At 42.0% G+C, this 20,587-nt stretch overlaps 1 protein-coding gene across 1 annotated transcript; it reads right to left on the bottom strand.

The window, feature by feature from the left end:
- Positions 1 to 2,106: 2,106 nt before the first annotated feature.
- On the bottom strand, positions 2,107 to 18,537 carry LOC133483638 (serine/threonine-protein kinase 35-like). Its single transcript, XM_061785118.1, has 3 exons — positions 17,737 to 18,537; positions 6,427 to 7,168; positions 2,107 to 2,296 (listed from the first exon to the last, which is right to left on the bottom strand). Exons 1-2 carry the CDS (start codon positions 18,209 to 18,211, stop codon positions 6,450 to 6,452), a joined length of 1,194 nt encoding a protein of 397 aa, XP_061641102.1. The 5' UTR covers positions 18,212 to 18,537; the 3' UTR covers positions 2,107 to 2,296; positions 6,427 to 6,449.
- Between the last annotated feature and the right edge of the window lie 2,050 nt (positions 18,538 to 20,587).

The raw sequence follows: 20,587 nt of genomic DNA, 5'->3' as shown, positions 1-20,587 counted from the left end.
CCAGAGTAACAACATGATTCTTCACATTTGCAGCTGTTTCGCACGAAACGGAGACTGGTAGTTCTGGATTTGGTGGCAAAAGGGAAAAGCAAAAGTGCCAGTCATAATTCTGTAACTCACAATAAATGACATTCCATCATGAGTTTCACACATGAGCTTGTATGTTTAAGCAGATCCAAACAAGCCATTCCATCCCTTCGGTAAAGCTTGATCTTTATCTCACCGTTTCCTACAAACATTGTCCGTGATTTGGTTTTTCGGCTATTCTCGGCCCTCTGTGGTGAATTCTTGCCCGGCCGTCTTTTGTCTTCTTGCAAATGCGTGGTTTTGCGAAGGCGGTATGCAAATAACGAAGAAATCAAGAAGGGGATACTTTTTCCGCGGTGCTGTATGAAACACCAAAGGCTTCAGCAAACGTGTTTTGTCAAAGGACACAATTCAGAGAACAAATAAACACGGCAATAATGGTAACATGGATCGAAATGAAACCCTTGCTCATGTTTGTCGTCTCCTCGGTTGCCCGTTCACCAATATTAGAGCTGTTGCACTACCTGTTACGTGCCCGAATATAAACTTTGCAGCAGGTTCTCGCTCGTGCATGCTGTTTCAAAAAAAAAAAAAATAACTGAGTGGTACTATATTTCAAACCTTTATTGAAACAAAAAGGAAGCAGTATAAAATACGTCAGCAATTAGCTGCACTGGAAGGTCTGAGGGACTGAAAATACATTTGAAAAAAGGCTCGATACATCCATCAGCACAAGCAGTTTGAGCCGACTCATACAGTTTCTGCCAAAGTGACAATTGCATCAAGTATTACTCATTTGCGTCCAAAAACATTCCTCGCGTAGTCAACCAAATGTGTTTGTGCACAGATCTTTAGCAGTACAAAGGCCATGACAATGGGTTGCCTTCCAAAACCTTGAAATAATAAAAAGCAGATTAAGATGATCAATTGTACCCTGTGAGCGGAAGAACATCACAAAATGAGGCATTCACATTGGCGTGGGGGGGGGGATACAGTACAACCGGGACCTAAGGGTGTGTAAAAAAAAAAAAAAAAAAAAAAAAAGAAAACTCCAAAAGAGGTGTTTCTTATTCCAAACTCCCTTGCAGTTACGGTTGTCCTGTATTGCACACGGTCCTGCAAAGGGTGAAAACCAGCAAACACTGATTGGTTGGAAATCGCTTCATCTTGCGGCTGCGGAATGCATTTGTTTGGGGGGGGGGGGGGGGGGGGGGAATGAAAAGGCTCAGCAAAAAAAAGGTGTGCAGAAACACGAGGTAGTGCATTTGGAGTGATTGACCAGTCGCACAATCTTTGGTAGAGAAAAAATATATATATATACTTTTGATCCTTGACTAAGTTCCCAAATAAATGTAAGCAACTTTCACAAGAATTAAATACATCAACATCACTGCTCCTGGAACATACAATGATTAAATACTATTAACAGCAAAAAGTGGGTGGGGCCAGCATCTCATGCCACTTTTACACTTTCAATGCTAAATTAAGACCATTCATGTTCCCTGAATGATTTCTTCAATAAAAAGGCCCCCCAGTTTGGCGAGCATTAAGCTAAATCTTAACTTCCCGAGGCTTAGAAGGCACCATAGGTGTGAAGAACGTCGCCGGAAGTTCAACTTGTTGGCCCTACACTCCAGACGACTGAAAACACAGGAAATGACCCAATTTGGCTTTGTTTAATATGCATCTGTAACACTGCTGGATATTCATTTGTATTGATAAAATGTACGTAATTTCTCAATTCAATTCTCAAAGACAATCTGTTAAGACAGAACGATCTGGAGTTATTATTGACAGAGAGGTACGGTTGGGACCAAGTAACATGAACTTGCAGGTATGTTTGCGTTTTAAGTGTGCCAGAGTGTTCAAGAAAGAGGAGAGGAGGGAGAGAGAGAGAGAGAGAGAATAGAGGGCAGGGAAGATGGCAGATTCCAAATTCAGACATGGAACAATGTGCTTGCCATCTTATGCCATGACCATGACTTATGTGAAGATCTTTGAGAGCGGAGAGGCCATACATTTTTTTTTTTTTTTTTTTTTTTTTTTTTTTTTACACGTACCCACAAAAAGCAGGAGATGTGAGGTTTTTTCTTTTATTCAGAACAATCAAGGCAATACAAATATTCTCCATCAGGATTAGCTCTTGGAGCTTAAGGTCAACAAATGTAAGCGTTCAACTGCAGGTACAAATGCTTTCCTCGATCTTCACAGTCATCACATACAACAGGAACACTTGCGTCAAGTGGCAGCTCCAGGTCAAGATGCAAGTCTGCAGACACACACAAGTACATTTGTTTTTATTACAACAAGCACAAGACCTCGAAAGAAATATACCATCATAAAAAAGATAATAAAAGTTTCAAAAGAATTGGATGGTGATAGGCATTTCATTGTTTGATCTGTGAAACATCTGCAGGAGAACAGTAACACTTGCACACAATTACAAATGAGTGATGTGCTGACCTTTACGAAGGAAAATGCAAGGTATGCAAAAGCAAGACAAAAAATTTATTTAACGCGCCGAGAGCAGCTTAAAACAGACCGCGGCCACGACGCAGCGAGGGATCCTGGTTAAAGCGAGCATTTTAAAGTAAAAAAGCGTTTCGGCAGCATCATTTTCCAGAGGGAAAGTGTTTGCTCACAGCAACCAAAATGTGCCTTTTCTAGTCTTGCGACACCCCCAAAAACCTCCACCGGGACTTAACCGCATATAATCAATTATGATTGTTTGTCAATGTCAGACAATAACATGTCTTCTTGACAATGACAATGACAATGACTGAGGACGTGCCCGAAGTGATTAGTTTTGGCATTGTGTAGTCTACGCATGAAACACCATGAAAAAATATCTGGTGCTTTTTGGGACAATTCCATCATTTAGTCACGGGTGCCGGTGCCATGGCATACCATCCATCCGGGATACTATGTTAAAAGGTAATGAGAAATTGACAAGTGGTAAGCACATACAGTACATACAGTAGAAGGGCTATGACCCAGGTCCCCCTTCGTGAGGACATGAACTAATGACTCGCGAATCACATTTGAATTGTGATGCCTTGTACTCAAAAATAATAATAATAAAGCCATGTATGATGTCATAGTGCAATGAAGGAAAAATCGAATGTGCTTATTTGAAAACTATCAATAAACTTGATATTCAGTTTTAAATCCGTATATATATATTACAAAAACTACGAAACGTTAATATACGGTAGAAAAATAATTCTCTACCAGAAAACTTTGTATTGTTCAGCTTTTAACCACAAGATGGCAATGTCGAGCCTCTTGCGGCTGAATGTAAAAAGCGTGTGCGTGTGTGGTACAATGTGCGTACAGTGGAACCTTGTTATAATGGACCCCGATTTAATGGACATCGGAAGTAAGGGACTGGCGCCGCGAGCCACATGGCTAATTTGCATGTGCCAGGACGCGTGCAAATCGCAGGCGTGGCAACAGTTGCGGCTCGTCAGAATAAATAAAGCGGGGTTCGTTGCGATTCAAATGTGACCACTCTGATTCAGTGTTCATTTTTTTGGGATTGAATTTGAGGTTTGGACTGACCACCTACTCGTTCGTAGCTCTAATACATACTGTATGTACAACAACAAACAATCAAGTCACATCACGTAGATGCCACTACTTTATATTAGTCGGTAGCACTTAATTTCTTTTGACAAATTCAGCTGGTTCTGAATTGTATGTGCCATGAATCATCGTGGTGTTTAGACTCCTAAATAACGGATCCCGGTTTCCCTGAACCTTCCTCTTCTCTGACGTTACTTGGACTCTCGTCGGTATTCATTTCACAGTCACACAGCGTTTTATTACAATCTGTGCAAAAATATAGTCCTTGAACCAAATTGTATTCACTCTCTCTCCACATGAGCAAAATATGTTTGTTGGAACAAATCACAACCATATGAATTAATTGTTACCCCCTAATCATAGCTCTACATTTTGTAAATGTTGGCATAGGGACATATTGTCCTGTTGATTAAGAAGGCTACATTCACACTTTTCAGATTTGGTTGGGTTCAAGTGTGGATGCCAACGTCTGTACTCTGATGCCCATAAACAAAGAAGCGGGCCGAGACTGCTTGAAGAGGTGGGCGGGTCTTGTCCACTTGAAAGCGAGGCAGATCAAGGGCAGGCGGGTGTTAAAATCGACAACAAAAAACAATTGAGAAATCGTGAGAATTCGTCACAAGTATTTATCAAGATAAATCAGCAAATGCGTCAAAGGGCCATCTTTCGACTGTGTGCGGGGGATGAGCGTTAATACTAATTATGCTTAACGTACAAATTCATTCATTCACACTTCGCGAGACAGCGAGATTTCCCAGATGAAATTTTGGCAGCTGCAAAATCAGATTAGCAACCCGAGACTTAATTTCCTCCTCATTCACCTTTTTCCCCTCTTATTGCGGGGCTGATTATTATTGATTTACTTTTTTCCAATCCCTGCTGACGCCAAGATACGATCATGGAGCCACTCGAAGATTGAAGCGACTGATCTTTCGATCGCTTCGTCATGCAAGCTCGCGGATACCGCCGTGACGACTGCAGCAACCCGCTTAAAAGACAGAAGGCTAACTCGTCCACAAGCACCGGAGCGCTACTACCCAGCTCACCCGAAGCCCATATTCAAGTCCTCTCCTCCATTGACAAGAAGCTATCACTTTTCGATCGATCTATTACACCATTAGATTAAGGAGCTCAAAACCATCTTGGAGTTCACGCGCCAACATGTCGAGACAGCTAAAAGAAGACAATGCCGAACTTCAGTCCGCCATGGAAGCGATAACAACGCAGGGAGAAGTTCTCAAGACAGAAAACCAACAAAATCAAAAGACGCAATGCTGGACTTACAGTCAAAGAAGCACGCGGAATAACCTTGTCTTTTCCGGCATTTCTGAGAAAGACGCACCTGGCACTGATAACGCTGCTTTGCTTAGGCTAGTTATTTAATTTACAGTCACCGTCAGACATTCATTTACACACCTATGGAGTTCATGTATGCAACTATGAAGTATCATTGATAGATCCCTTTGAATGAGAAAGATGTCCTCCCCCTCTCCAAAACCAGTCCAAATGGACAGAATTACCATTGCATTTGGGGGTCTCGGCACTGTTGTTTATGTTCTTCTGTTTTTTTGTTTTGTTTTGTGGTCATGACAACAAAAGACGAGGCATAACAAAGATTAATTGAAAATTGAAGTACCTGAAATGTAGAATTATTATTTGTAATTGTCTGAGGATCTCTTCCCCACGTAGAGGTTTGGTCTGGGACCTAAGGTGATCGGGGAATCACTGTTGGAATGTCAGTGCTAAGTAAATGTTAACATTTTGTCATTGATTTATTCTTGATTTTAGTGAGGTCAATGCCATGAATGCAATTGTCCTAATAATTTATTGAAGAGGCTTAAACAATACAGCACAAGACGCTAAATACGAAATTATCACTAAAACAACGTATTATATCATGAATATAGATAGATGAACAAAGATACATTATTTCTTGTAAATACATTTTTTGGGGGTCAAATTTGACAATTTCCCACGGCACATCTGAAAAGCGCTCACAGCACACTGGTTGGGAATCAGTGCTTTAAATCAAATTAACGACAGCCCGTTCATATATCGTTTAAAAGTTTAAAAACATGAATATTTGAACATGTGTATTATTTGATTATATGAGCAGATTGCAGGTACATTTATAAATGGCATCTTATCTCAATCTCACTGTATTTGTGTATACTGACAATAAACCCGGCACACTGGTTGGGAATCACTGCTTTAAATCAAATAAACGACAGCCCGTTCTTATATTGTTTAAAAGTAAAAAAACGTGAATATTTGAACGTGTATTATTTGAATATATGAGCAGATTGCAAGTACATTTATCTCAATCTCACTATTTGTGTATACTGCCAATAAAAAGGTATTCCATTATAGGACCAGTTTAATATATACTATGATAACAAAAACTGCTTTCCCTCCAGAAAAGGGGGATGCCAAAAGACTTTTTTAGTTTTAAATGGCTTACTTTAACCAGGATCCCTCGCTGCATGGAGGCCGTGGTCTGTTTTGCGCGGGTGTAAATCCACGCTGGCTGGTAACATTAGCGTCTACTAAGCCAGCTAGGTAGCTTAGCTGCTAGTTAGCGGAAGCTGGCTTGCTCTCGTCAATCATCTGCCACGATGTGTTGAATGAATCTTGCATAGCTTTATGCCGGCCGTAAAACAAGTAAAGGGTCAGCATCGTGTAATAATAGTATGTTTTTTTTTTTGCCCCACTCCTGAATGAACTCAAATTACCACCAATTCGTTCGTAGTACTACTATATTCAGACCAGTTATGCAAAAAAAAAAAAGGACAAAGAAGTAATGGGACTCTTCACCTGAGAAATGATCAGAATGAGAGTCATGCAGGACACATAACCTTGTCCATTCTTGTCTGGAGCTCGAAAGCATCTGGTCGGTCCTGAGGGTTGACAGCAAGCATGTCCAGCAGCAGCTTCCTCACTCCATCGGACATGCATGACCTGCGTTTCTGGGGGATGTTCAGTACCATCTTTGGATTCTCTAGCAGCGCCTCACCCACTGGTACAATGTCTGCTCCCTGTCTCACATACGTTCCAAGGAGCTCGCGCTTGGACTCGGCATCAATAAAAGTAATTCTCTCCAACATGGCCCAAATGATGATGCCTAGGGCAAATATGTCAGCCTTGGCTGTATAATGACCTTCCCAGACTTCGGGAGCCATGTAGAAGTCTGAGCCACATGCTGATGACAACCAAAACTTGTTGACGTTGACGTTTTTGTTTTTGTCCTCACCTTCTTTGCCCTCGATAACATTTCCAAAACCTGCACAAACTTTGCTCAGGCCAAAATCTGCAACCTTGAGGACAGGAGTCCCTGATCGCTCAGAGATGAGGATATTGTCCGGTTTCAGGTCTCTGTGTACAATCTTGTTCTCGTGCAAGAAAGCCACAGCACTGGTAAGCTGTAGCATAAAGCTGTTGTTGGTTTGCGAGTCAGGCCGCCGAGACAGGATGAACTGGTTGAGGTCACCTCCTTCACAGAACTCCATGACAAACCACAAGTAACAGGGCTCTTCTGGAGGCGTCAGCACTCTCTCACCTGCAACACACAAAGGGCATTTGTTCAAGCACAGTGATTTTATTGCAATGAAATTTTACCAGAGCAGATGATGTGATCAGATTATGTATTTTGGTTTTGACTTGGTGAAGGAGCCTATCAGCCATTGCAAACATTATGATCATGAGACTCCTCATTTTAGGTTTAAGTGCCCTGACAGCCATCCTGTTAATCAGAAGACCACCCTGCAAGCTGCTGTAGGCAGCCTCTCCTCTTCCAAGGATGCAAACAACTCTTGGTATTTCCAAATTTATTTTGGTTCTTATATTTATTAAGTTCATTAATGTACACACAGCACCCCATATTGACAGAAAAAAAGGAATTGTTGAAATTCTTGAAGATTTATTAAAAACAAAAACTGAAATATAACACAGCCATACGTATTCAGACACTTTGCTCAGTATTTAGTAGAAGCACCCTTTTGAGCTAATCCAGCCATGAGACTTTTTGGGAATGATGCAACAGATTATTCCACACCTGGATTTGGCTATCCTCTGCCATTGCTCCTTGCAGATCCTCTACAGTTCTGTCAGGTGGGACGGTGAACGTTGGTGGACAGCCATTTTCAGGTCTCTCCAGAGATGCTCAATTGGGTTTAAGTCTGGGCTCTGGCTGGGCCATTCAAGAACTGTCACGGAGTTGTTATGAAGCCACTCCGTTATTTTAGCTGTGTGCTTAGGGTCATTGTTTGAGCAATCTGGAGAAGGCTTTCGTCCAGGATATCGCTGTATTTGGCCGCATTGACCTTTCCTTCGATTGCAACCAGTCGGCCCTGCAGCTTAGAATTAAGGCCAACAATTTCTATCTTGGTCTCATCAGACCATAGAATCATATTTCTCACCATCTTGGAGTCCTTCAGGTGTTTTTTAGCAAACTCCATGTGGGCTTTCATGTGTCTTGCACTGAGGAGAGGCTTCCATCGGGCCACTCTGCCATAAAGCCCCGACTGGTGGAGGGCTGCAGTGATTGTTGACTTTCTAGAACTTTCTCCCATCTACCGACTGCATTTCTGGAGCTCAGCCACAGTGATTTTCTTCTTTACCTCTCTCACCAAGGCTCTTCTTCCCCGATTGCTCAGTTTGGCCAGACGGCTCGAGTTCTGGTCGTCCCAAACGTCTTCCATTTAAGGATTATGGAGGCCACTGTGCTCTTAGGAACCTTAAGTGCAGCAGAATTTTTTTTGTAACCTTGGCCAGATCTGTGCCTTGCCACAATTCTGTCTCTGAGCTCTTCAGGCAGTTCCTTTGACCTAATGACTCATTTGCTCAGACATGCACTGTGAGCTGTAAGGTCTTATATAGACAAGTGTGTGTGGCTTTCCTAATCAAGTCCAATCAGTATAATCAAACACAGCTGAAGGTGTAGAACCATCTCAAGGATGATCAGAAGAAATGGACAGCACCCGAGTCGAGTTAAATATACGAGTGTCACAGCAAAGGGTCTGAATACTTAAGGCTGTGTGATATTTCAGTTTTTCTTTAATAAATCTGCAAAAATTTCAACAATTCTGTTTTTTTCTGTCGATATGGGGTGCTGTGTGTACATTGAGGGAAAAAATGAACTTAAATGATTTTAGCAAATGGCTGCAATATAACAAACGGGGAAAAATTTAAGGAGGTCTGAATACTTTCCGTACCCACTGTACATATACACAGTGGAACCCCAATAAAAAGGGACCCTGATATAACTGATATCGGATAAAACGGACCACTGGGACTGAACAAAATGTCCACACAGAGAGAATAGGACTGATGCATTTCCGGGTCACAGACACAGCAGCTATAAGTATTTAAAACGTCACCATTTTTCTCACCAGATCTTGGGAACAACCCAAGTAATCCATACAAAGAAAGTAGAACAAATAAGCTAATAAATATATAATAATGGTAAATGACACAGGGGAAAAGTATTGAACACGCCAACTGGTATTTTTTTTAATACTTTGTACAAACGCCTGTTTGCAAATACAGCTTCAAGACGCCTCCTATATGGAAAAACTAGTCGCATGAATTGCTCTGGTGTGATTTTGGCCCATTCCTCCACACAAGCAGTCTTTAAATCTTCAAGGTTCCTTGGGCTTCTTTTATGGACCTTGAGTTTCAGTTCTTTCCATAGATTTTCGATTGGATTCAAGTCAGGTGATTGGTTGGGCCATTCTAGCAGCTTTATTTTTTTTCTTTGAACCCAATTGAGAGTTTCCTTGGCAGTATGTTTTGGATCATTATCCTGATGAAACGTCCACCCTCATTTCATTTTCATCAGCCTAGTACATGACAGCAGATCTTTGTCAAAAATGTCTAGGTAGATTTGGCCATTCATGCTTCCTTCAATAATGTGAAGTTTACCAGTTCCATTTGCTGAAAAAGCAGCCCCACACTATCATGTTCCCACTTCCGAACTTCACTGTTGGTATGGTGTTTTAAGGGTGATGTGCAGTGCCATTTCTCCTCCAAACGTGGTGTGCATTATGGCATCCAAACAGTTCTCTTTTGCTCTTATCAGACCAGACTATATTCTCCCAGTATTTAACTGGCTTGTCCAAATGTTGTTCAGCAAACTTTAAACGAGCTTTGTTTGATATGCTTTTTTTTCCCAGCAATGGGGTCTTGCGTTGTGAGCGTGCATACAGGCCATGGCGGCGGAGTACATTACTCACTGTTTCCTTGTGACAACAGTACCTGCTAATTCCAGGTCTTTTTGAAGCTCTCCACAGGTGGTCCTTGGCTCTTGGACAACTCTTCTGATTATTCTTTGCACTCCTCTGTCACAAATCTCACGAGTAGCGCCTGTTCTAGGGCAAATTTATAGTGGTATTATTGTCTTTCCAGTTATGTATTATGGCCCCAACCGTGCTCACTGGAACGTTCAGAAGCTTAGATATGCGCCCGGAACCAATGCCATCGTTATGTTTTGCAACAATTAGTTTGCGATGGTCTTGAGACAGCTCTTTGCTCTTACCCATCATGTGATGTGTCTTGACTCACACCTTGGCACCTTGGAGACTTTTTTGTAGACCATCAATTAGGACCGAACCAGCTGATATTCATTTGCACTGACAAGGGGCTGGATTGCCGTTAGATTATTGATAGATTTTCGGTGTTGTCTTGGCTTTCCATGCCTTTTTGCGCCTCCCTTTCTTCATGTGTTCAATACGTTTCCCCTGTGTCATTTCATATTATTACACAACTTAATTTCTGAGCTTATTTGTTCTACTTTCTTTGTATGTATGGATTACTTTGGTTGTCCCCAACATCTGGTGAAATTTCATGTCAATAGCACCTTTGGAAGCACAACAGGAAAATTACATGCCACTCGATGCAAGTGCTGGCTTCCCAAAGGCAGCCAGTTTAAAAGAGAAACAGAGTATGGAGAATGGACGGTGCCGTTTTGATTATATATTCACTTGAGAATTTATTCATTTTGAATAACATTTACAAAGAAAACCGCATTGTCAAATTCATCCCGACGGCCAGTGAGGCTAATGGAGGAGCTAGCTAGCATATACCCTACGGCTGCACCGCAAGTATCTCACCGATCACCCACTCTTTTTCTGATTTAAACAGCTGCTAAACTTGTCACCGGGAATACAAAAACGTAAATAAATAGAAAGAAAGATTCCGGTCATGACATTACAATCGTCATAGGTAACTAGTAACTGTATCGGAATACATCTCTAAAGTAACCCTCCCAAAACTGGAAAACTTTGCGCTTCCACAAGCACAACTACCGCTAAAGAAAATAAATCTGCACAACACACTCAGAAAGCAAACACGTACCATATGCCGAAGCAAGTCAATGTTGGCAAGACATAAAGAACGACATCAACTATATTTCTTTCTGCAGTGTTCTATTCAAATTTGTATGAAAGTGTGTGCTGCAGTGACAAACAAAAAATCTATTTGGTTTCACATTTTATGAGGTTAGGTTTACATTTTTACGTCATCTTTTTTTTTTTGTTACAAAAGGTTAACTAAAATACTATTGCGCAGACCTGATTTGGCATATTCTCCTGTACACAGCCTGGACATAAAGTTAATTGTTTGCCGAAGCAAAATCATGCTTTGTAAAAATCCATTGAACATGGGTAGAAGGGTTATCCAGAATTTTGAGGTCAACTTTGGGGGTGCGATTATACGAGAAATTACGGTAAAATTACCATACAAGTCTTGTGCAATGTTTGGCATTTGATGTACAATGCACTTTACAAAATAAGAGCTGTTGCTTTGAAACGCTGTTTATCATTAAATGTACTTGGAAGTAAGTCAAGATATAACACTTTTTTTAGCATATCATCAAAACATCATAATTGTAAAATAAAATAAAACTTTTTTTTTTTTTTGCCCATATCGCCCACCCCGAGCGTGGCATAACCCCAACGGGCAAACGGATGTGGAGCAGGAAAAGGACAACTCTGATTGGCTGTTGTCGCGCACATTCCCGCCATGTTGGATTGAGGGAATACGCACACAGCTGAGAATCGAGATCGACGGGAAATTTATCACGATCTCGATCATATAATCGCCCCGCCTGCTACTGTTAAGCCTCAGATGTGCCAATTTACCGGATATCTAAGTGACTATAGTTTATACTATTGCAAATGGACACTAGAGAAGCGAAGGCTCATTCACCCATGAGTCTCCCGATGTCAAGCCAACGATTCAGGACACTGTACGCTATGCTCTTTGCTTGAGTGAGGTGACATCACATCATCGTGATGTGATACAAAAACAAAAGTTGCTACGGTGAAGTTTTAGCCTAATGTTAAATTAAGCTTTTTTTTTTTTTTTTTTTTGTCATCGCTGCTTACGGTGGCTTGAAGACTAAAATAAAAGCTAAAATCCATCCGTGCAAAAGTTCAAGCAACCGTTTAACTTGTTAGCTGTCTCAATGTTGGCATAGACTTATTTTATTGTTTCACTCACCCAGTTGACTGAGAGTTGACTTCACTGAAGCTCCGTGCGGTGTAGGCTGAGGCTCGGAGAACGTCAGACGCTACGCATCGTGAAAGCCTCCTTTGCACAATGGAATCTTATTCCAAGTGTTGCACTGACGCGACTGGTCATTAATTTGAACAACGTTAAGACACTTTTGTCCGCCGCAGCCGCCATTGGGCACAAGCACGTCAATGCACGCATTGTTCTTCGTTGGATTACGCCGCTTCTTTGTTGTTTTTCGCCACTTCTTCTTTGCACCTGGCGGACTAGGCATCGAAACTGCGAGCCAAAATCTATAAATTTGCACGGTTCCGGGAGAACCGGAACGTTAGCCCCGGTTCCAATCTAATTTGGGGGCATTACCTGTTCATTTTGGCGATCGGGATAGGTCACGGCATGGTTTGAAAGGGCGGAATATCCTTAAATTGGAACAGTTTGAATCATTTGAGAAATAAGGAAACTGGAGGCAATTATATATAAAATTTAAAATCCGGCTCTTATTTTTTAAAACTAGAGATTTCTAGCAATTTGTTAATATCGTATTTTCACGACCATAAGGCGCACTTAAAAGTCTTCAATTTTCTCCAAAATGGGCGGTGCGCCCATGTGTGCACGGAATTCCAAAATCTGTCCATGTTTTTGTGTGACTTTGATGAGCGCGCCGCTTGACTGACTGGGAGCATTTCCTGCCGACACGCTGCTTATATAGAGGAAAGGCGGACGTAACTGAGGACAGCATGCGGACGTTAAAGGGGGAAGAGTGCACATGGACGAGGACGCTAACGGCTAAAATGTGTACTTTGGGTAATGACGGAATTTGGGGAATGTGGAAAATATTGTTGTAATGTTCTGAATCAGTAAATGTTGAAGCGGGAGGGAATGTAGAATTTGTCTTAATGTGGGAAAAGGTGGTTTTTTTATGTGTAAAAGAGTTGAATTTGAGGGATGGGAAAAATATTTTGTAGTTGGAATAGTTTGAATTGGTCAAGAAAGCAGGAGGAAATAATGTAGACTTTGACAGTGTGGGACAATGTGGGTATTTTAATGTAGGAATATAGTCCCCTCCAAAAGTAGTGGAACATGTGACTGATGGGTGTTTGTTGCTCAGGTGTTGCATTTTACATTCATTGCTTAAACATTAGATAGTGCTTGTTTTTGGCTTTCACCTGTTAAAATGGCATTTGCTTTTAAGCAAAGATGAAGACCAGAGAGCCGTCTATGGGAGAAAAGCAAACCATCTTCCAGCTCCTTCCCTCAGGTAGGCGCTACCGATCAATGCAAACTAGAACTAGTAGACATTCCAACAGCTTCTTCCCTCTTGCGATCAACTTCTTAAACACCTAACCTATAATTCCATTACAACAAGCTGGCAATTTTTTTGACTTAAGTTCATTGTCACATTTCTGTGGGGCCAATTATGTATTACTCGTGCACTCACTGTAGTTGTCTCGCCATGCTGCACTATTTGCATATACTGGCCACTCATGCCAGAGTAGCATCTGCTCCATTGCACACTGTTTGAAGAGTATCTGTAACATTTGCACAACCAGGATTGTCCCAGATTATCGCACTACTCGTCACTTTAAACCGCATACACTCCTTGAAGTCTCAGCGCCCTTTACACAATGGTCATTGCAATATTAGTCATTCGAACTGCTCTAAGTGCTAGAGGACTCTGCATCTTTTTGCACAATTGTTTTTTGTCAATGTCTCTGTCTCCAAAGTGTTCTATAAATTGACTGTTGTACTAGAGCGGCTCCAACTACCGGAGACAAATTCCTTGTGTGTTTTGGACATACTTGGCAAATAAAGATGATTCTGATTCTGATTATGAAGCGGAGAAAAGAGGGAAAATCGATCAGAGCTACTGCACAAAAATTGGGCATAGTCAATACAAGAATTTGGAATGTCCTGAAAAAGAATCTACTAGTGTACTGAGCATCAGACATCGAACAGGTCGGCCAAGGGTATCAACAGCAGTTGATGACACAAACATTGTGAGAGCTGTGAAGAAACACCCAAAGACAACAATCAGTGACATCACTGCCAACCTCCACATGGCAGGGGTGAAGGGATCACAATATTTCGGGACGAAATATACAAGCCATACTACAAGATGTAAACCACTCATCAGCAAAAAGAATCAAAAGGCCAGGTTGGATTTTGCAAAGTAGTACAGAGATGAGCCACAAACGTTTTGGAACAAAGTTTTATGGCAAGATTAACCTCTACCAAAGTGATGGAAAAGCCAAAGCATGGAGAAAGAAAGGATCTGCTGATGATCCAAAACACACAAGCTCATCTGTGAAGCATGGTGGAGGTCATGTCATGGCTTGGGCTTGCATGGAACTGTTTCTGGAACAGGCTCACTAGTCTGTTGATGATCTAACTCATGATGGTTGCAGCGGAATGAATTACAAAACCATTTTTGTCTGGCAATTTACAGAAAAATGCATCCAAACTTAATCGAGAGGTTTGAATTGGTCAGGAAATGTTGACGCAGAAGGGGAATCATGTAGAATTTGTCTTAATGTGGGGGAACTGTAGGTATTTTAATGTGACAAAGAGTAGAATTTGGAATATATTTTGTTGTTAGAATTGTTTGAAATGGTCAAGAAATGTGAAAGCAGGAGGGAACAAGGCAGAATAGAGCGGAATGTCAGAAAATGTGGGTATTTTAAGGTGTGGAAAATGAGAAATGTGGGAGAAAATGTGTAATGTGGGTAATGTGTTTGGAAGACGTTCTGAATGAGCTGAATGTTTTGTATGTGGAATGGAAATTATGTGGAAATATTTTGTTGAATGCGTAATTGGGAATGGAATTTTCGGTTGTAAAATGTGGAATTGTAGGAAATGTGTAAAATTGAAATAAAGAAAAATACAACCCAAATTCCAATGAAGTTGGGACTTTGTGTTAAACAAATAAAAACAGAATACAATAATTTGCAAATCATGTTCAACCTATATTTAATTGCATACACTACAAAGACAAGATATTTAATGTTCAAACTGATAAACTACTGTTTTTAGCAAAAAGTCATGAACTTAAGAATTTTATGGCTGCAACACGTTCCAAAAAATCTGCGACAGCGGGCAAAAAAAGGGTTCAATAAACGTTTGGGAACTGAGGACACTAATTGTTGAAGCTTTGTAGGTGGAATTCTTTCCCATTCTTGCTCGATGTACAGCTACAGCTGTTCAACAGTCCGGGGTCTCCGTTGTCGTCTTTTACGCTTCATAATACGCCACACATTTTGAATGGGAGACAGGTCTGGACTGCAGGCAGGCCAGTCTAGTACCAGCACTCTTAAACTACGAAGCCACACTGTTGTAACACGTGCAGAATGTGGTTTGACATTGTCTGAAAATAAGCCGGGGCGTCCGTGAAAAAGACATTGCTTGGATGGCAGCATGTTTCTCCAAAACCTGTATGAGAGGCTGTAATCTGTATTGAGTGTATGAGAGGCTGTAATCAGAACAATCTCCCATACGCCCTCCTCATGAGAGAGACCAGCGTCTTCATTCCTTTTGTGTCTATTTTTTATAATGTTGGGTAAGATAAATCCAACAACCTTTCAGCATTAATGGGGCCTTCACAGATGTGCAAATTACCCATGCTATTGGCACTAACACGGCCCCACACCATCACAGATGCTGGCTTTTGAACTTTGCGTCCATAACAGTCCGGATGGTTCTTTTCCTCTTTGGCCTGGAGGACACGATGTCCACAATTTCCAAAAACAATTTGAAATGTGGACTCGTCGGACCACAGAACACTTTTCATCAGTGCATCTTAGATGAGCTTGGGCCCAGAGAAGCCAGCGGCGTTTCTGGGTGTTCTTGATAAATGGCTTTTGCTTTGCTTTGCAAAAACTAACAAGTTTATCAGTTTGAACATTAAATATCTTGTATTTGTAGTGTATTCAATTAAATATAGGTTGAACATGATTTGCAAATCATTGTATTCTGTTTTTATTTATGTTTAGCACAACATCCCAACTTCATTGGAATTGGGCTTGTACAAGCTCGGAAGGCTTGACTTTTTGGAATATGTTGAAGTTGGAATGGTGTGAATTGGATGAAAAATGTGGACGTACCAGCCCAATTCCAATGAAGTTTCTACAGGTTAAATGGAGTCCACCTGTTGTAAGATTGGTTAATTGAACATGATTTGGAAAAGCACACACCTGCTTCTATAAAAGATTCCACAGTTGACAGTGCATGTTAGTGCACAACAAATCCAACGTAAATTCATTGTCTGTAGACCTCAGAGACAAGACAGTCAAGGCACAGACCTGGAGAAGGGTACAGAAAAATATCTGCTGCTTTGAAGGTCCCTTTGAGCAGTGTCCACCCTCATCCTTCACTGGAAGACATTTGGAAAAGCCAGGACCCTTCCTAAAGTTCATCTATAATGAACGACTGGGGTTAGGAAAAGCATAAGAGGTGTTACTCATGGTGGTGACCAAGAACCTGGTGGTCATTCTATTAGAGCTCCAGTATCCCTTTGTGGAAAGGAAACCTTCTAGAAGGAAAACCATCTCTCCAGCAATATACCAACCTGCGATGCCAAGCACACCGCAAAAAATATCTAAGGGGTCGCTTTAGGACAACTCTGTGAATGTGCCCGAGTGGCCCAGCCACAGCCCATACTTGAATGCTATTGAACATATCTGAGGAGGTCCCAAAAATCACTGTGCACGAGGAATGGGTGAAAAGTGAGACCATAAAATATTACAAATGCGAAGAAATTAATATCTTCCGGATATTGACAGTCTGGTCTTGAATGGAGATACTCAAACGACGCCCAATCCTACTCGAGGAAGGGAGGGCCCAAAAAAATAAATAAAAACATTAAATTGAGGCACCAGCCAGTTTCTAGTAGTGTGTTACTAGACTCACTCTAGTGACTGCAGTTGGCCGATTAGTCGACAGAAGTCACTTCTGTACAACAGTAGGAATAAAATGGGACAAAACAAAAAAATTCATTTGCACAACGCATTAAATAAAAGAAACCTTTTACTATTTTGGCAACGCCCGAGGCAATCATTGCTTAAAATTGGAATAAAATGTAATTCAAAATATATATTTTTACTTCATCCCACTGACAGTGCTCATTTCAACTCCTATTCCCAAAATGTTCATGGGTTTGAATGCATTCTTCCACAGGGCAACTGTACGAATACCGTACGCACAATTTGATGCTTTTATGAGTCTAATTTCCCCTCACAGGACGAATAAACTCCTCATCCAGTCCGGATCAATGACTGCAAAGATAAATGCGCAGGTTAGTAAATGTGTCGCGGCAGTATGTGGGATGACCTGAACAAACACCTTTGGAAACACAGCTGACTCCATTTTAGATAATCAGCCCATCCCCCAGCAGAGCTGTGTCATGGCGAAAATTGGCCTTCATGTGCCCTGCCCGCCTCGAGACAACTTAGTAACGCGGTGCCGTTGCCGTTGCTATTGCTACGTGACGTTCCCTGCATGTCGCCACCGCGCGTGAAATAAAGAGACGGCGTCCATATTGTTCGACATGCGCGTCTACGTCGCTCGCGGCACCGGCCCCAAGGTGACTCAGCGCATTGGCCGACGTTAGCAGACGAACCTGACCTTTGAGCGAGGTTTCCACGAGCCGCAGATATTGTCTCGACCGCTTGTTCCCGTGGCTCATTTTTTGGCCCATCCCGTTCCTTTGGAGCACACACTCTTCGAGTTGGACGACGTTTCGATGGCGTTTCTCCAAACTCGTTAGCGCCCAGAACTCCTGGAGGGCGAGCTCGACGTTTTCCGGCGCGTCGCACCGGAGCTTCTTCACGGCAACTCTGGCACCAGACCTCCGGGCTAGCGCTTCGTACACCACGCCGTACGTGCCCCTGCCGACCTCGCGGAGCAGGCTGTACCGCGGCGCCATGACCTTTCTCTCCAAGTCGCCCTGCTTGAAGAAGCCGATATCCTCCTCCGTGTCGTTGGCGTCGCTCAGGCATCGCAGCACAGCGGCCTCGTCGCCTCGCGAGCCTGCTGCTAGCTTGCGGCAGGCTCGCGCGCTCCTCGTGCGTCTCCGCCAGTTGTCGCCAACCGTGCTCATCGCGAATCCGTTGCTTCGAACATCGCAAAGGAATTTGGCCGCATGGCTTCGCCGAGGCCGCTTTCGCACGCGACTACTTCTTATCAGTCGGGTTTTCGGCAGCGCTAAGAGGAAACAAAGTGGCCCGGTGGCACGGGACACGACAGTCAAGGCCGATGCGTACGGCAACACTTCCGCTTTCGAGCCTATCAGAATAAAAGCGTGAGCGTTTGAAGTCCGATCAGTGACGAGTTCGTGTCATCCTGCCGTGACGCCCTGGTGATTCGCTTCTTTTAATCAATTCAGACATTACCATTACCACCTATATTTGTACATCGCTATTCTTGATATTCATGATAATAATAAACAATATGATGAGATTTTGTTTGTTTGTTCATAATAAAAAAAAAATAAAAAATCTGAAACTTCAAAATATACTTTTTTTAGTCCAACATAGTGGAAAAAATGGTTTTAAATACAACAGTTACAGTATTAGATCAAATGTTCGCCAAAGAAAAGCAGTCTAGTGTAAAAGTGAGAATCAGGCAAACGTAGGGTTACGGTTTTCGGGGTTGCAAAGTTCCCGTCCGGACCCCGGTCCTGACCTCGACCCATTGCATTGATTTACAGCAGTACATTGCTGAACTGAAACCGTTTTTGTACGGGGGAATGGTCTCAAATCGCTGCTGACCATTGTGAAGGTCTGCTCTGCAACTATAGGAAACCATTGGTTGAGGACCATATTGCTGCAAAAAGAGGCGAGACCGCCTCATTCATACAAACATTCGCGTACTTTTTTTGCAAAGAATGAACAGATTCTACCGATGTTATTTTGGAGTAACGAAGATGGTCAGGGGAAATGTATCAGGATAAAAGTATACATTTCACTTCGAAAATGGAGTAGAGAAAAAGCGAAGGTTGCCAGAAAAAAATAATTGACCAAGGTGAAAATTGTACTTAACTATAGTAATGAAGTATTTGTATTGTTACATGACAAGACTCTAAACAAATAAACTACCAAATTAAGCTGGAGCCTGTTGTAACATCGCCTGACATTACATTTGTATTAGAAGCTTCGCCAAAACCATACGTAAGCTTATTCAAGTACTATATTGTGCTTTCTCCTTTTCACTTTTAGGAGAGAGCACGCATTATCCTTGAGTTTCATTCTTCGAGATCTTAATTTATGGCATCGCTTCATTTTCACGCTTGCACTCGCTTAACCGCCTTTTTCCCCCCCTCAGCTCTTAATGATTCGAAACCGGATTTAGTTTTCCGAAGTGCGGCGGGTCATCGAACGCAGAGACAGTGAGTACTGTCTTGGCCTAGGGTCACAAGCACGGATATGAAAAGGGCGATTAGACACGGCCATTTCGAGCTCCGTGCCGATGGCGACGCTAAGCTAGGGAGGTCAATGACGTCAGCGCATTCAATATGTGCGGACGGCAAAAATAATACATTTTTAAAAGACCAAAGATGCCGGTACATTGTGTTACATACGGTTGCGTAAAACGCCGTATAATCACGACAAGCGAACAGGGACTCCCTTTCACATGTAATCTGCATCCTTTTTGGCTTGTTTTAAATGTTGTGTCCTGGTAGCATAGGCTTTGGTTTTGACAAAACAGTAGCCTTCATGAAAATCGATCGCGAAATTAGAAAATTACGACTTAATTTCATTGTCCGTGCATTGCCTTCTATCGGAACGACGAACTCCCCAACATGGCCGCCACGTAGGCACGTCGGATAGCCGGGCCGCTATAGTACGCTGGCGTTTCTATTGTTCATATCTATGGTCAAAAGGTTGAATCAAACCATTCGCAACGAACGGCGACACGGGTATCGAAAAACCTACCAATGTGTGGCCATCACTTATTTCTGAATATTTGAAATTGTCATGGTTTAAAATTAAAACTATAGGTGTTATTGCCCTCCGAGTTGAACTGAATAACAACTTTATCGCCTTCAAACGTCACATAGAAACAAGCCTACTTTACGTCATATTGAAGCTTTATTGTGCGCGGTAATGTCAATAAAACTGACGAACAAACTTCGAACGTCATCATTGTGGTCAAATACTTTGAGCCTTCCACCCGCGGGATTCAAAGATGGTTTCGTCCAGTGTTCTCGTCAAGTTTGCTTGGTCACGTGAGCGTGTTCTTCTAAACTCGCGAGGACGCCTATTTCCAAACACCCCAAACGTCACTAAGCAACGACAACTTCGTCATGTTATTCATCTTTACCGACATAAATTATTTTATTTAAAACATTTTTTAACTATCGAACTGACTTGCATTAAGCGACATGGACTTAAACTATATGGAAGTAAAAATAATTTTGTAAAAACCTCGATGAAAACATATTACAAAGGTTCTCGTGCCTCAACCCAACGAGGCA

Source organism: Phyllopteryx taeniolatus, chromosome 9 (genome assembly GCF_024500385.1).
Source record: "Phyllopteryx taeniolatus isolate TA_2022b chromosome 9, UOR_Ptae_1.2, whole genome shotgun sequence".
NCBI lineage: Eukaryota > Metazoa > Chordata > Actinopteri > Syngnathiformes > Syngnathidae > Phyllopteryx > Phyllopteryx taeniolatus.
This window is presented reverse-complemented; position numbering and strand designations above follow the sequence as displayed.